Source organism: Lipomyces oligophaga, assembly GCF_038497815.1.
Source record: "Lipomyces oligophaga strain CBS 7107 unplaced genomic scaffold V1516scaffold_6, whole genome shotgun sequence".
Classification (NCBI taxonomy): Eukaryota; Fungi; Ascomycota; class Lipomycetes; order Lipomycetales; family Lipomycetaceae; genus Lipomyces; species [Lipomyces] oligophaga.
The window spans coordinates 536,198-549,574 of record NW_027117790.1 but is presented as its reverse complement, the minus strand read 5'-3'; the positions used below and the strand labels follow the sequence as shown (position 1 = coordinate 549,574).

General features: G+C 43.2%; 7 protein-coding genes across 7 annotated transcripts; 5 read left to right on the top strand and 2 right to left on the bottom strand.

Moving 5' to 3' along the window:
- The first annotated feature begins 898 nt into the window (after positions 1 to 898).
- On the top strand, positions 899 to 2,683 carry V1516DRAFT_678512 (mitochondrial carrier domain-containing protein). The gene is made up of 3 exons (XM_066922764.1): positions 899 to 1,469; positions 1,537 to 1,572; positions 1,638 to 2,683. The coding sequence occupies exons 1-3, from the start codon at positions 1,224 to 1,226 to the stop codon at positions 2,406 to 2,408; spliced, it is 1,053 nt and encodes a 350-aa protein (XP_066776195.1). The 5' UTR covers positions 899 to 1,223; the 3' UTR covers positions 2,409 to 2,683.
- A 1,202-nt stretch (positions 2,684 to 3,885) lies between these two features.
- Positions 3,886 to 4,270, bottom strand: V1516DRAFT_613630 (mitochondrial 37S ribosomal protein uS17m; the record flags this gene model as incomplete). Its single annotated transcript, XM_066919317.1, has 2 exons — positions 3,886 to 4,098; positions 4,169 to 4,270. Coding segments are annotated over 2 exons (315 nt in total), but the record flags the coding sequence as incomplete, so codon positions are not given.
- A 202-nt stretch (positions 4,271 to 4,472) lies between these two features.
- Positions 4,473 to 5,549, top strand: V1516DRAFT_678508 (thioredoxin-like protein). Its single transcript, XM_066922763.1, has 2 exons — positions 4,473 to 4,893; positions 4,957 to 5,549. Exons 1-2 carry the CDS (start codon positions 4,711 to 4,713, stop codon positions 5,353 to 5,355), a joined length of 582 nt encoding a protein of 193 aa, XP_066776193.1. The 5' UTR covers positions 4,473 to 4,710; the 3' UTR covers positions 5,356 to 5,549.
- Positions 5,147 to 6,661, bottom strand: V1516DRAFT_472595 (uncharacterized protein). Its single transcript, XM_066919077.1, has 3 exons — positions 6,327 to 6,661; positions 5,928 to 6,276; positions 5,147 to 5,855 (listed from the first exon to the last, which is right to left on the bottom strand). Exons 1-3 carry the CDS (start codon positions 6,501 to 6,503, stop codon positions 5,377 to 5,379), a joined length of 1,005 nt encoding a protein of 334 aa, XP_066776192.1. The 5' UTR covers positions 6,504 to 6,661; the 3' UTR covers positions 5,147 to 5,376.
- A 58-nt stretch (positions 6,662 to 6,719) lies between these two features.
- V1516DRAFT_678504 (glycosyl transferase) lies at positions 6,720 to 8,403 on the top strand. Its single transcript, XM_066922762.1, has 2 exons — positions 6,720 to 6,991; positions 7,049 to 8,403. Exons 1-2 carry the CDS (start codon positions 6,817 to 6,819, stop codon positions 8,347 to 8,349), a joined length of 1,476 nt encoding a protein of 491 aa, XP_066776191.1. The 5' UTR covers positions 6,720 to 6,816; the 3' UTR covers positions 8,350 to 8,403.
- Positions 8,404 to 8,611: 208 nt separating this feature from the next.
- On the top strand, positions 8,612 to 10,885 carry V1516DRAFT_665467 (uncharacterized protein; the record flags this gene model as incomplete). Its single annotated transcript, XM_066920677.1, has 6 exons — positions 8,612 to 8,867; positions 8,918 to 8,983; positions 9,040 to 9,507; positions 9,560 to 9,753; positions 9,816 to 10,695; positions 10,752 to 10,885. The coding sequence occupies 6 exons, from the start codon at positions 8,612 to 8,614 to the stop codon at positions 10,883 to 10,885; spliced, it is 1,998 nt and encodes a 665-aa protein (XP_066776190.1).
- Positions 10,886 to 12,016: 1,131 nt separating this feature from the next.
- V1516DRAFT_665466 (nucleolar protein,Nop52-domain-containing protein) lies at positions 12,017 to 12,988 on the top strand (the record flags this gene model as incomplete). The annotated part of the gene is made up of 4 exons (XM_066920676.1): positions 12,017 to 12,086; positions 12,134 to 12,247; positions 12,307 to 12,589; positions 12,643 to 12,988. 4 exons carry the CDS (start codon positions 12,017 to 12,019, stop codon positions 12,986 to 12,988), a joined length of 813 nt encoding a protein of 270 aa, XP_066776189.1.
- Positions 12,989 to 13,377: the final 389 nt, after the last annotated feature.

The following is a 13,377-nucleotide window of genomic DNA, read 5'->3' as shown; positions in this document are numbered from 1 at the left end:
AAAATCGAATCAGTTCAATTGGACTGCACATTGAAGCAAAATGTAGGAACTAGTGGGCAATCAGTACCGTTCAAGTGCATTTGATTAAACAAGCTATCGCCTGAACAATCCAAATCTTAAAGGTTTCGCTTTCTTTCTGCAAAAGACTTCTAGGCTAATAGCAGAAAAAAACTAAACTTAAAACAGCGGAACAACTCATCTGACAGAAATTGACTTCTATGGCATATTGTACCTGCTAGTTTCCTTTCTTCATTGCTAGCCTTGCCGACTAGGGAAGTCTGACAAAATTTTACAAATTCTCACTCGCAAATATCAGCATTCCTAAACTTTTCTGATTTATTGACTTGCTCTGATCAGATTCTATATACCCTAATTAGGCAACTTGTCAACAACTTGAAAACCCACAGATCACTATCTCCACCAAAATCTCGATCTTATCTCATCGACAGATTACTCACGTGACATACTGTCTTGACGAATAGAAACGGAGAACGAGCTTCGGCGAGTTTGATTGTAGATCTGGGTTCATTGTGGAAATAATCTGTTTGGATTACGGGAATTGTAAGGATTGAGCTAATTAAGTAAAACTATTGGACCAAACCATAGACGGACTGAGGGATAAAGTATTTGCTCCACAGTGGATATAACGTAGAAATATTATGTCGATGACTGAATAGTAAATTTGCAGATTCCGAGCTTATTTAAAACTTTTCTGAATTTATTATACATTCTATAATTATTATCGAGCAGAATACGGTGGTTTCTGGTATTGTATCACATATTCCATAGATTTGAAAGCAATTTGTAATTATGTAATATGATTATATAATCACGCCGCATAGAGCGCTCGTATTGAGTGTCAAGAATCAGCAGCGAAGTTGTTCAACCAAACAATTACCGGAAAAAAGGCGATAACGAGCACGCAAACGAAAAAAGGTCAAATTTTATAACTGAGCCAGCAGTCTTTTTTCGTAGAATATTTTTATCAGTATAATATTATTTTATCTATCATTACCCGCTCGTGCGATTGCTTTCCTGTCTCGGTTTTTCTTACCGTTTATCTTTTTGCTCTTAATCCACCGCGGACCGCCGCCGCGTCTCGACCTGGGCTTTGCTGAGACTTGATTTTTTTGCATTATCGTTTCGCTCGAATTTTCGCGAATTTTTGTCTTTTCTAGTTGCCGTGTTTTTCACGTCTCCATTTGTCGCTGCGATTTTGAGCCATGCCGACGCAATCTCCTCCGCAGCCTTTGTTATCAGCGTCATCGGCGTCTCCCTCGTCATCCACTTCATCATCCCCATCTCCATCCTCGTCAACTCCAGCACCTATTGCACCCATCCACACTCCACATACAACTGCTCCTGGCCAGCCAATCGAAGAGGAAGAAGACGAGTACGATTATGAGGCGTTGCCAAAAAATACTTCGTTGGCGTCGAACCTGGTTGCCGGTGCTTTTGCAGGGATAATGGTATGTACTATCAGTGCGATACACTTGTATATTCTTTAAAACAGCATTGTTGCTAATTTGTATCCAGGAACATTCAGTTATGTATCCAGTAGATGCGATTAAGGTGAGGTTTTACTTTGTTTCTTTTAATCGGTAGTGATATACAGAAAGTTCTAACGATATATTCAGACCCGTATGCAAATTATCAGCTCTGGCGGCTCATCATACTCTGGGATATCGAATGCAATTTCTCGCATTTCAGCAACCGAGGGAGTACGAGCACTCTGGCGGGGCGTAACCTCAGTAGTTATTGGCGCTGGCCCAGCACATGCAGTGTACTTTGGTGTATATGAAGTGACAAAGCAATATTTCGGCGGCAACGAAGGTTCCGGATATCATCCCATAGCGACATCGTTAGCCGGCGCATGTGCAACAATTTCCTCCGACGCTCTCATGAATCCTTTTGATGTAATCAAGCAGCGCATGCAGCTTTCTGGCTCGCGATATCCAAACATTTACGCTTGTGCAAGCTCGGTCTACCGCGCGGAAGGCTTCTCTGCCTTCTACTTGTCCTACCCCACCACGCTTCTCATGAACGTGCCTTTGACTGCCCTCAACTTCACAACCTACGAAGCTCTCTCTAAAGTGCTTAATCCAGACCGCAGATACGACCCACTTACCCACTGCGTCGCCGGTGGCCTTGCTGGCGCTGTCGCGGCAGCTGCTACTACTCCCCTCGACGTTGTCAAAACGCTTCTTCAGACTAAGGGATCATCCAATGACATTGAGATAAGAAACTCCCGCTCTTTTGTGGACGCTGCCAAAATCATATACCGACGTGATGGATTTTCGGGCTTTTTGCGTGGCTTAAGGCCTCGCATTGTTGCCAATATGCCTAGTACTGCTATCTGCTGGACTTCCTATGAAATGGCAAAGTTTTATCTCTACAAGAGTTGGTAATGACTTATTACTCGATAGCATTACTATATCAATGTCATATTTCTGATTTCACTGATATTGTCTTCAAGAGTAATCTAGTTTGAAAAGTTGACATGTATCTACATTGTTTTGGCATTTGGATTTGCTCCGCATATAATCTATCAATGTTTTTTTCTTGTTTTTCTTGTTAATTGTTTTTTTCTGTGACTGCATAGTATATCTAATGGATGTGATTGTATATCTTATTCTTTGAATGTATATTACTCTAGTAGTTAATGATTTATTTTTAAAATCAATATTTGCTTTGATGATTTATTGATATCAAAGCTGAACAATAAACCATCGGTGAGAATTTGACTGGATCGTTCGGAAAAGTTTCTCTTACAATTTCTCGATTCTATAATAAGGTATAATCTAGAGACACCTCCACTGAATCAGTCAATACTTCAGTCATACTATTTCCTGCAATAGTTGCTCAAATATAATTTACAAAAGTTTCCCAAAACTATTGAAATAGTATTAGCCCAGCAGGATTACGATTACTGGTGACTTCCATAGGGCGGACTTGACTCGAACTTCGATCTTTGATGTTGAATGATTGTAATGTATTGATCAGCCCCAACCAATTAGCTGACAAGCAAAGTTCTACTAATAGCATCGGCAGTCGAATAATCGACTTCTATTTCTGCTAGATTTCCATGTAACAGTTCATCGACTATTATACTCAAGAATAAGGCTACAGCGCTCTATATGAATGCAATCGATTGCTTGAGTTTAATCTTCGAAATTTCCGGCATATTATTATATAATCGTTGGAAAAACCCAATTAATGGTACTTAACTAATTAATTCTTAAATTAGACAGTAATTCCTTGCTGCAAATTTGTGAATCAGACGAACAGAAAAGTATCAAAACAAAATACTATCCTTGCGAAGTTCTGTTTTTATGCAATTAGAGCCCAACTAAGAATCAAATTTCAAATTTAATAATTGATGATTATTGAGGAACTATATACAAACGAGTCGGCATCACATCACAAGGATAACGAAAGAATGGACTCCTTATCAGGTTGACTTTTCTGATACTCTTGTTTAAGCAACTGGATGGCCTTATTGCGGAATTGATTAGCCTTCATCTTCGCCATAGTCGATGGTGAAATCATGGATTCAGGAAACGTCTCTAGCTTATATGTTTCCACAACGTCGTTCCGAATCTGCTGTAGAACCAGGTCGTCCGCGATACGGGTGTCCCCCAAGTGCTTCAAATACCGGTACGCACGGAGATCCGCCCAGAACCCCTTATTTGGAAATAGATTTTCATTCGCCTTATTCAAAATCTCTAGCGCTTGTGATTCCCGGTTCTCGCGGACAGCATGGTGCCGGTGGATGATTTGCAGTACATCATGGCTGAACCGCTCACGGTCTAAGCCATCGGTGATCCAGCTATCGACAGGTAGATATGCCTCATCCAAAGCGACAGAACGTATCGACGATACCTGTTTATGCGTCTTCAGAAACTGTACATATTCTTCTTCCAGCTCGCCAATACCTCGGTATTGCTCAAACGTAGCACCCAGCGGATTCTTGATCTCGGCTACAGCGAAATGCTTTTTCGCAGACAGCGGCCTCGTAGACTCGATACGAACCACATCGCCTTCTCGCGTTAACTCTCCTTCATCGTGGACAAGAAACGTCCGTCGTTTATGAATCATCTGACTTTTGTTAGCTTATTTTACTCATTTCTGTTCAGAATTGACATGCATTCTGAACGCACTCTCATACCATATCATATTTCGTGTTAAAAACTGGAATATTCACTCGCACTTTCACCGTTTTTGCCATCTTCCCCTGCGAGACTACAACTCCAACAAAGTTCTGTCTCATTTTGAATTTGCTCTCCTCGTTAGGTCCCGATTATATCATAAGTCAAATCCTAAAATGTAGATTGTACTAAATTCTAAATATTCGGAATCTTTTCACTCGCTCAGTTGTCCCGATGCTTACATATTAAGGCTTTTGTGTATATGATGTTGTAATCCTATCTAAATATCTCATTTGACTAAAATAGTAATTTTATCCAATTCCATACGATTTTCTTACTCAGATTATAGATAATTTCTACCAAATTCTTGACTAAAACTAGTTAACAGGGTACTGAATCTTTTATACTCAAATCTATTTTCAGACGCCGCATCCAGACCATACCTCCGTACATTTTACATTCCCATCCATACACATCCTATTCTATACAATAGCCCAATATTTCCACCCGATTATAAACTCAGTCCAGTTCAACTCAATTCATTTCAATTCAATCCAACAAAATGTCGAAAAGCTTGTTCTCAACAATTTATCGATCATCGGTTTCTCGTCCCAGTCCGCGAATTGCGAATCTTTTCCATTCATCTGCCCACCTAGCCGTGGAGATCGGAGACAAAATTCCTGAAATTCCGGTATACAAGGACTCACCTGGCGATGAATATCTTATTTCCGATCTAACTGCTTCGGTAAGTTTTCTCTTCAGCGATTAGTCACTCCCACTCTCTCGCCTCCAGGATTAACATGCTCAGGGCAAGAAGTTACTGGTGTTTGTGCCCGGCGCATTTTCCCCCGCCTGCTCTGCCAGACACGCTCCCGGGTATCTAAAACTTGCATCCGACTTCGCAGGAAAGAACATTTCGGGCGTCTACATCATTGCTGGGAACGACGCGTTTGTAACATCAGCATGGGCAAAGTCGCTATCAGGTACTGCGCCGGAGTCGACGCTCGTCGGGTTCTACGCGGACCCATCGGGGGCGCTAGCAAAGGCGCTGGCTCTAGATTTTGATGCTTCGAAGTTCTTTGGAAACCACCGATCAAAGCGTGGGGCAATATTAATCAATAACGGGGTGGTTGAGAAAACTTGGATCGAGCCCGATAACACTGGCGTCAATGTATCGGAGGCAGAGAATGTCTTAGCCCAGATCTAAACACGAAGCTCTAATATCTAGTTAATCTGAATCGCTTTGATCCGCAAGGAAATCGGCATTGAATGTAGAAGTCTTGTTCTTAGTTATGAAACCTGATAAATCAACTTTGTCGCTTACCATTCCCGTCGACGACTCGACTGTAACCTTGCCCCCGGTCTGAGTTCTGGTCCGATCATGGGTTTGTAATTTCGCGGTGTCTAAATGTAACTGTTCTACTTCAGACTGTAACGCCCGATCCTCTTTAATCTTTTTGGCTTTCGCTTTACTATATCGCGGTTTCATGCCTAGCTCTTCTAGCAGGTTTGTCAAATGCTCGATTTGTTCTTTCCCCGTAGGATATGGCGCCAGTTCACGAGCCCAGACTTTACGTACTCCACATTGGACAATCCAAGATTTCAAAGACGTAATCTTCTGCTCGATAGCATTGTCATTCGCTTTGGTATCTTTTTTAGATCGTCGTCTGAGCGGTGGAGTTGGGTTGGCTTCAATATTATAGTCGTCTGCATCGTTAATAGACACTTCAAGCAAACCACCAGCTAGTAATTCGCCTGTTAAATCAGAAGACCTACCACTGTTATACTTCGACCGATTCCCCAAAGGGTCTTTGTCAACAAGTTCATCGCCTATCTGTTGGTTGTCAAATCGCAAATTGTCTTCAGGATCAATCATGACCCGATCTCGATCTCGCTGCTCCCCATCCCCATCCTCATTCTCCTTCACTTTCTCATTTCCATCTTCATCGTTCTCAACATCCTCGTCCTCATTCTGCTCCAAAATTGGGTCTGGAAAATCCACCTGACCTAACTTCTGATAGCGCGGATTCTGCTTGGTTTTATGACGCTTCGTCGCTGTCGAATGCTCAGAGCTCCCAGACGCTCTTCGAGAGCGTTTCTTACGCTTTGGCTTCGAATCCATCTCAGCCTAACCGGTTAGAACCATCAATCGAACACACTCCCAACTCAGACACTAACCAGTGCTTCATCAGCCAGATCGGCTGACCGCTGTTTCCAGGCGGCCGATCTGAAAAAGTCCTCTTCCAACCCACAATCTTTAGCGACAGTTCGCCGAATACTGTTCAATGTCTCAACAGTCAGATCAGACTGCTGAATCGCGATTTTAAAAAGTCGCACGATCTCATCTTCGTCCATTGCATGAACTATTTTGCCGTTACTATTCACTCTGTAGTTTTATATTAGCTTTCAATCAACCTCAGTTCTGAGTCGCTCCAGTTCGACTGGATCGTACATGCGAGCTCGCAGACGCGTCTGATCACTGCTGTCGTTGATCTAATCACGTGATACAGAGCTCAACTGCTTGCATGCAACAACGCACATATAAAATGGTATTGATGTATACTTCCATGGAATCGAAGAATATATAACAGTGGGTCGGATTGATTTCGATTAATAATTAAGATATCACTTTTACTGTGACTAGTAGTATATTGCAGTAGTACACTATATGACAATGACCGAAAAATCGCGTGCAAATCTACTCGTTATTTCAAACCGACTGCCTATTACAATCAAAGCCAACGAAGATGGCGGGTACAGTTTTACCATGTCATCCGGTGGGCTTGTCTCTGCATTATCCGGATTAAAGAAATCGACCACGTTCACTTGGTTTGGCTGGCCTGGTAAATATTGTCTTTGCTGAGAGGAAACTTGTATAGGATAATGCTAAGATCGGATAGGACTAGAAGTGCCCGACGACGAGAAACCCAGAATGGTGAAGCAGCTACGAGACGAGTTCAGCTGTGTGCCTGTCTTTCTTTCAGATGAACTTGCCGATCTTCATTACAATGGATTTAGTAATAGCATTCTATGGCCTCTGTTTCACTACCATCCCGGCGAGATGAATTTTGACGAATCGGCTTGGGAAGCCTATCGGGAAGCAAACCGACTATTCGCGAAAGCGATCGCAGATGTCGTTTCGGATGGGGATTTGGTCTGGGTCCATGATTACCATCTCATGCTTTTGCCGGCTATGCTTCGTGAGGAGATCGGCTCCACTAAGAAAAATGTGAAACTAGGCTTCTTCCTTCATACACCATTTCCTTCGAGCGAGATCTATCGGATTTTGCCCGTTCGTCGTGAGGTACTGGACGGTGTATTACACTGTGACTTAGTTGGATTCCATACATATGACTATGCGCGACATTTTCTCTCTTCATGCTCAAGAATTCTCGGGTTACCTACTGTTCCAAATGGAGTCGAGTTCAACGGCAAGATGGTCGAAGTCGGCACTTTTCCTATCGGAATCGATCCAGACAAATTCACTGAGGCTCTCAAGAAGGAAAGCGTACAGAAGCGGATTTCGCAGCTGGAATCGAAATTTGAAGGCGTGAAGTTGATTGTTGGTGTCGACCGTCTCGATTATATTAAAGGCGTGCCACAAAAGCTACATGCACTAGAAATTTTTTTAACCGAGCATCCGGAGTGGATCGGTAAAGTGGTATTGGTGCAGGTCGCCGTCCCATCTCGGCAAGACGTGGAAGAATACCAGAACTTACGTGCGGTCGTCAACGAGCTCGTTGGACGAATTAACGGTAGGTTTGGAACGGTCGAGTTTGTGCCAATCCATTTCATGCACAAGTCGGTCAATTTTGATGAGCTTGTCGCACTTTATGCAGTTTCGGATGCCTGTCTAGTGAGCTCGACTCGAGACGGTATGAACTTAGTTAGCTATGAGTACATTGCCTGCCAGCAGAAGCGCCATGGAGTCATGATTTTGTCTGAGTTCGCTGGTGCTGCACAATCATTGAACGGTAGTATAATTGTCAATCCTTGGAATACGGAAGAATTGGCTGATTCCATCTACGACGCTATGACAATGTCCGAGGACTTGCGTCTTCTAAATCAGCAGAAGCTGTTTAGATATGTGAGCAAGTATACGGCAGCATATTGGGGTGAAAGCTTTGTGAATGAGATGAAGCGTATTGCTGCTGCTGATAGTAGAAAGCAGCAGCGGGCTATTGAAGATTTGTCTGTGTGATCTTTGATTGTTATAATATATGTTGTTTACTCTACTGCGTTCTGCGTTTTCCTTGTGTAGATATTCGTAAGCCTAACCCGATACGGTTGGGACTAGGAAATTTAGTATTTGATTTATGGCCCGTCGCCAAAGGCAGTAATTGAAAGAGTAATAGATAAGAAGAAAACAAGTATGAAGGATTAGAAAGATTCAAAATTAGTATACTTTGACCGGAATATCTTATTTGCATGCGTTATTTGGCAGATGGGTTAAATGCATCATAATGGAACAGGAGTCGAATGACAGACGTCGGATCATCAAACTCAACGAGGAATTCACTCAAAAGTTACGGAGTCAGGTAGTGATTACATCAATAGTCCAATGCGCCCTCGAACTTATTCAAAACGCACTCGATGCGGGTGCCAAGAGAATTGAGATTAATTTAAAGACGTCTGGAGATCATCTCGATTGTCTCTCCGTGCAAGATGATGGCGAGGGCATTGATCCGGGAGATCTAAAGGTTGTTGGCCATTCACATCGTAAGTATTCGTTGCTTTGATGTATTATTAGAGAAGGTCTTAACAAATAGACACTTCGAAATGCAGCTCTGTTAAGGACCTCGACGATATCAAAACATTTGGGTTCCGTGGTGAAGGTAATCAATCGTCAGATCATCTCGTTCGTTTGTCTGTTCCTCCTAACACGATATAGCACTCGCCTCAATAGCAGCTAACTCATTACTTGTCATTTCGTCTCGTCATAAATCGTACAAGTCAAGCTACACTATCCAGATTCACAATTCGAATCAGATCTGCTTTGGCCAAGACATTCAACATCAAAAGCAAGGAACTCAGGTGATTGTTCGCAACTTGTTTGGAAACCGACCAGTTCGCCAGAAACAACTGGTTCTCGAACTACACACAGCTGCGCAAAACTTGAATTGTGCTTTGCGTGCTCTGGCATTATCTCTGCTATTTGATACTAAAGCCAGACTAGAGATCGACATTCTTCTACGCACTAATAATGAGATCAAGTTCCGGTTTCCACCGTGGACAATGCTGTCGGACTTGCTAGCCCCTGGGACTGCGCTCGTGGACTTCGGATATAACGAGGGGGGGGTGGAGTTGAACGGAGCAATATCAACAGAGTTTGTGCGTGGCAAAGATCACCAATTCATATGTAAGTCCATTTTAGGGAAAGTCATACCTTTTCTAATTATTCATTATTCTAGATATTAATCGCCGGCGACTTATCAACAAAGAATTGCTGCAAGATGTAAATGTTCTGCTCCAGAGTTCTCTGCCCAGACGATCAGCGGATAGAGCTACTAGTTATAGCCGACCAGCGTTTGTTTTGTGGATATCCGCTGAAGTAAGCGGATACGAACTTTGTCAAGATCCAGCAAAGGAAATAGAATGCTTATCGGTCAGTAATGCTTCCATGATTCTCTGTGTCGCCATCGATGACTGACCACAGTACTAATCTAGAACATGAACGAGATCAGCGGAATGGTTTTGCAAAGTATACGCAAAGTATTGCAGCTGCATGGTTTCTTACCAATTACGCCATCTCCAACCAAACGGGCGCGTCTCACTGCTACTACTAGGCTGGAGTCCATTGGTGATAATGCAGCTCTGCCTACCGTGAGTTCCTTTCGAGCTAGACTTCAAGATCTGGCACTATCTCGCGTCAGTTCGAGAAACTGTGCACTAGGGGAAGTTGAACCGCAACCGGAAACTCAAAATCAAGAATGGACGTCAGCCGAGTTTGGGAGCATGGCGGAGCCGCCGATCTTCAGAACCGAGGCTGCGGAGGAAGAACAGAGCAATGATAAACGAATCTGCAAGCAAGATCTGCAGAATGCGTACGTTATTGGGCAGGTCAACAAGCAGTTTATACTGATTAGGATATCAGAAAACATGTTTACATTGGTGGATCAGCATGCTGCCGATGAACGGATTCGTGTGGAAAGATTACAAGCCGAATATTGTTCAAGTGTGAGATTGGGAACAGCAGGCGTAGAGCTGTCTCCGCCAGTCCCACTGATCAATCTGACTGAGCACGAGCAGGAACGGTTGACGAAATTTTCGGTGCGTTTGCAACAGTGGGGTTTCGTCGTCACGAGTACAAAAGCTGCAGAGGCCCGCCAAGCTGTACTGCTAGCATTGCGGGTACCAAATTTAGTGCGCGACCGTTGTCTGACAGACAAGAGTTTGGTTACAAAGTTCATTCTAGATCTGGTCCACGAGTGGAGTACGGGTGAGAATACCCCCGCATATACAGACTTACGATTACTCGATGGAACTGCGGTACTGCAGAAACTTCCAAACATAATGCGGAAAGTGATCAATTCACGTTCCTGTCGAGGTACATTAAGACCGCATTAGCTCATAAAAAAGGCTTTTACTAATATGCTCGAACAGGTGCAGTTATGTTCAACGATTCGCTTTCGGCCGAGCAATGCCAATCCATCGTCCGCCAGCTATCTCAATGTTCGTTCCCTTTCCAGTGTGCTCATGGTCGACCTACATTGGTACCGATTGCGGTATCCAAATGAGTTCTCGCTGTGAACCAAACTTTTGATACAGTCCACTCGGTATTCCGCTCGTAAATGCGAGCCAGATCGTTGTTCAGCCTCCCCATGCTCCCGCTTTATGAGTCCTTTGAATTCTATATTTTAATTGACCCATTTGACTTGTCCAATCGAGTCTAATTGGGCCTCCGAGAAATGCTCACTCAGCTCAGCGATAAGAATACAGTAGTCTCGCTTCAATTGCATGGTACCATCGCCTCACAATTACTAGCGACATGACCGAGATTTCGATTAGAAGCAAAATAATCACTAGCTTGTTTAATAACTTGCGAAAAATCAAATGAGAAAAGCCGATAAAGGCATTTTACAGTGATATGAAATGTTCTCTTTGAAAATCTGAAATATTCTTAATGTCAGATCGTCCAAATTGCCCAACACGGAATAATGACTTGAAATCCGGCGATTTGAACTATTTGCGCTTTTAGCCAAACCTTCCATACTTTTTCCGGTCATTTTCTACAGTTCCCAACTATCTTATCGAATTTGATAGCCCCTCGACACCTCGTATTACAAGTGTCACCGTTCCATATCCTCAAACGTACCGCAAAATACTTGTGGCCCTCACGTGGCTGCCATGCAGGCAAAGCCATCAGTCTCCTTACATGTGCTCGGTTATTTCTTGTTAAGAAAGTTTTTGATCGCCCTAAATTAAAGCTCTAGTGGAGCAAAGTCTTAAAAGTTATTCTTTACGGGAATCCTAGTGGCAACTTATTCCCCTCGAGATCGCACATTGTTACGTTTACCTCTGGTCAGTTTTCTCTAAAATTTCCATCCTTTTAGTAGTTCCTCGGCTCTTCCCTTCACACTAGAAACCTTAAAGGGGGGGTCTATAAGAGAAGGTTGACAATAGAACATTAAACCCTTATTCCTTGTTGTTTGGCACCTCTAAACCCTTATATGCTAAGCCTTCTACAGATGGTTGGGAGAAAGGGACTTGTGTGTGCGCGAGGACGCGGTTTCAAATTTTTCGATTCTAGTAGGAATGTACCTAGAAGGGACCAAAGCAAAATCAAATCAAACTTGACAAGCCAGTCTAAGGATTGACGCGAAGAGGATTATAATTGCAGACGATCAAGTATACCAACTGGACGCATTATGGACGCAGATCACGAAGAGCAAGAAGCGTATGGGCTCGCAGATATCATCAAGCATCTTGCAGCAAATAGTATGTTGAAATCGAACGAAGCACGTTTGACCGGGTTAATTAAACAGAAGTAGCGCGGCCTACACGGGAAAGCGGTGTAGAGCAGTTGTCTGCGTTTTTGAAAACTGATGAGGAGATCTCTGAGTTAGACATGCTTAAGATCTGGAAAGGCCTATATTACAGTGAGTAGCCTATTTGTGCAAAGAATCGCAGACCAAAAATTGTGTGTTGACTCAGCTAGCCATGTGGATGACCGACCGACCTAAGGTTCAGCAAGCTATGGCGAACCGGCTGGCGTCGCTATTACTCGACTGCTCATTACAAGTTAACACAACCCGGTTTTTGAACGCGTTCTGGGCGACTATCACGCGTGACTGGCGCAGCATCGACGTTTTGCGCATCGACAAGTATTATCTTTTGATCCGCAGATATGTTTCTGTCATGTTCGAAAAGCTGATTGAATCCGACTGGAACTCGACATTGCTGATCCAATTCAACGAGATTTTGATAAGGTATCCGCTAAAGTATGTATTCAATTATCCCCCAGTATGACTGCAGAGATGGCTAACCATGGCAGTCCAAAAGATACAAGTATAGCAGACGGAATACGATACCATATGATTGATATATACATCGACGAACTTGAGCGCACATTGTCAGAACATAGCATACCTCAACCCGCGCCGATGGCTGTACTATTAAAGCCCTTTGAAAACCTTGTCCTTACTGCTCTCTCGAAAGTCGTTCGCAAACGAGCGTTCGATGAAGTTCTTATGGATAAACGACTGTCCAGATCTGGATATATCTCACCCATCACCCAGGTTCAGCGCAAGGCAAAAGATGGGAAGCCAGTCACTTTATATGAATTACATGACCATTCGAGCTTGTTTGTCAAGCAACACAAGCGCTCCAAAACTGATTAAGTCGGTCGCAAATTGGTCTTGTCCTTGGCTCTGCTTTCAGTTATATTTAGCATCTGTATCATTAAAATTTTAATATTGTCATATAATTTCCATCTCTTGACACCTGTGTTACATAATCGATGACGCGGAACGTGACAGGCACGTGACAATTAGACGAGGACCGCCACACCAGAGGGGCTGTGAAGTCAGAACTGAACAGGATTGGATTGGTTGATTTCTGTCAGATTTTGGTAGGATTAGACGATAAACAAAATCTTGTTTCGTCGAGAATTTAGATTGGCTACATTTGTAGTTGCCAGTTTCGCATAATTCGCTATTTTTGTGCGATCCGATCGGCTTCGTGGTCGTCTAATTCTGTCTAGCAGCTCTTGTTCGTGTGTGGAGCCGTA

Coding starts and splice junctions, on each gene's coding strand:
- V1516DRAFT_678512 (XM_066922764.1), top strand. CDS start 1,224: ATGCCGACGCAATCTCCTCCGCAGCCTTTGTTATCAGCGTCATCGGCG. Junction 1,470..1,536: donor GTGCTTTTGCAGGGATAATG/GTATGTACTATC, acceptor ATTTGTATCCAG/GAACATTCAGTTATGTATCC. Junction 1,573..1,637: donor ATCCAGTAGATGCGATTAAG/GTGAGGTTTTAC, acceptor CGATATATTCAG/ACCCGTATGCAAATTATCAG.
- V1516DRAFT_678508 (XM_066922763.1), top strand. CDS start 4,711: ATGTCGAAAAGCTTGTTCTCAACAATTTATCGATCATCGGTTTCTCGT. Junction 4,894..4,956: donor TTTCCGATCTAACTGCTTCG/GTAAGTTTTCTC, acceptor TAACATGCTCAG/GGCAAGAAGTTACTGGTGTT.
- V1516DRAFT_472595 (XM_066919077.1), bottom strand. CDS start 6,503: ATGGACGAAGATGAGATCGTGCGACTTTTTAAAATCGCGATTCAGCAG. Junction 6,277..6,326: donor ATCTGGCTGATGAAGCACTG/GTTAGTGTCTGA, acceptor CTAACCGGTTAG/GCTGAGATGGATTCGAAGCC. Junction 5,856..5,927: donor GAATCGGTCGAAGTATAACA/GTGGTAGGTCTT, acceptor TTAACGATGCAG/ACGACTATAATATTGAAGCC.
- V1516DRAFT_678504 (XM_066922762.1), top strand. CDS start 6,817: ATGACAATGACCGAAAAATCGCGTGCAAATCTACTCGTTATTTCAAAC. Junction 6,992..7,048: donor CACTTGGTTTGGCTGGCCTG/GTAAATATTGTC, acceptor AAGATCGGATAG/GACTAGAAGTGCCCGACGAC.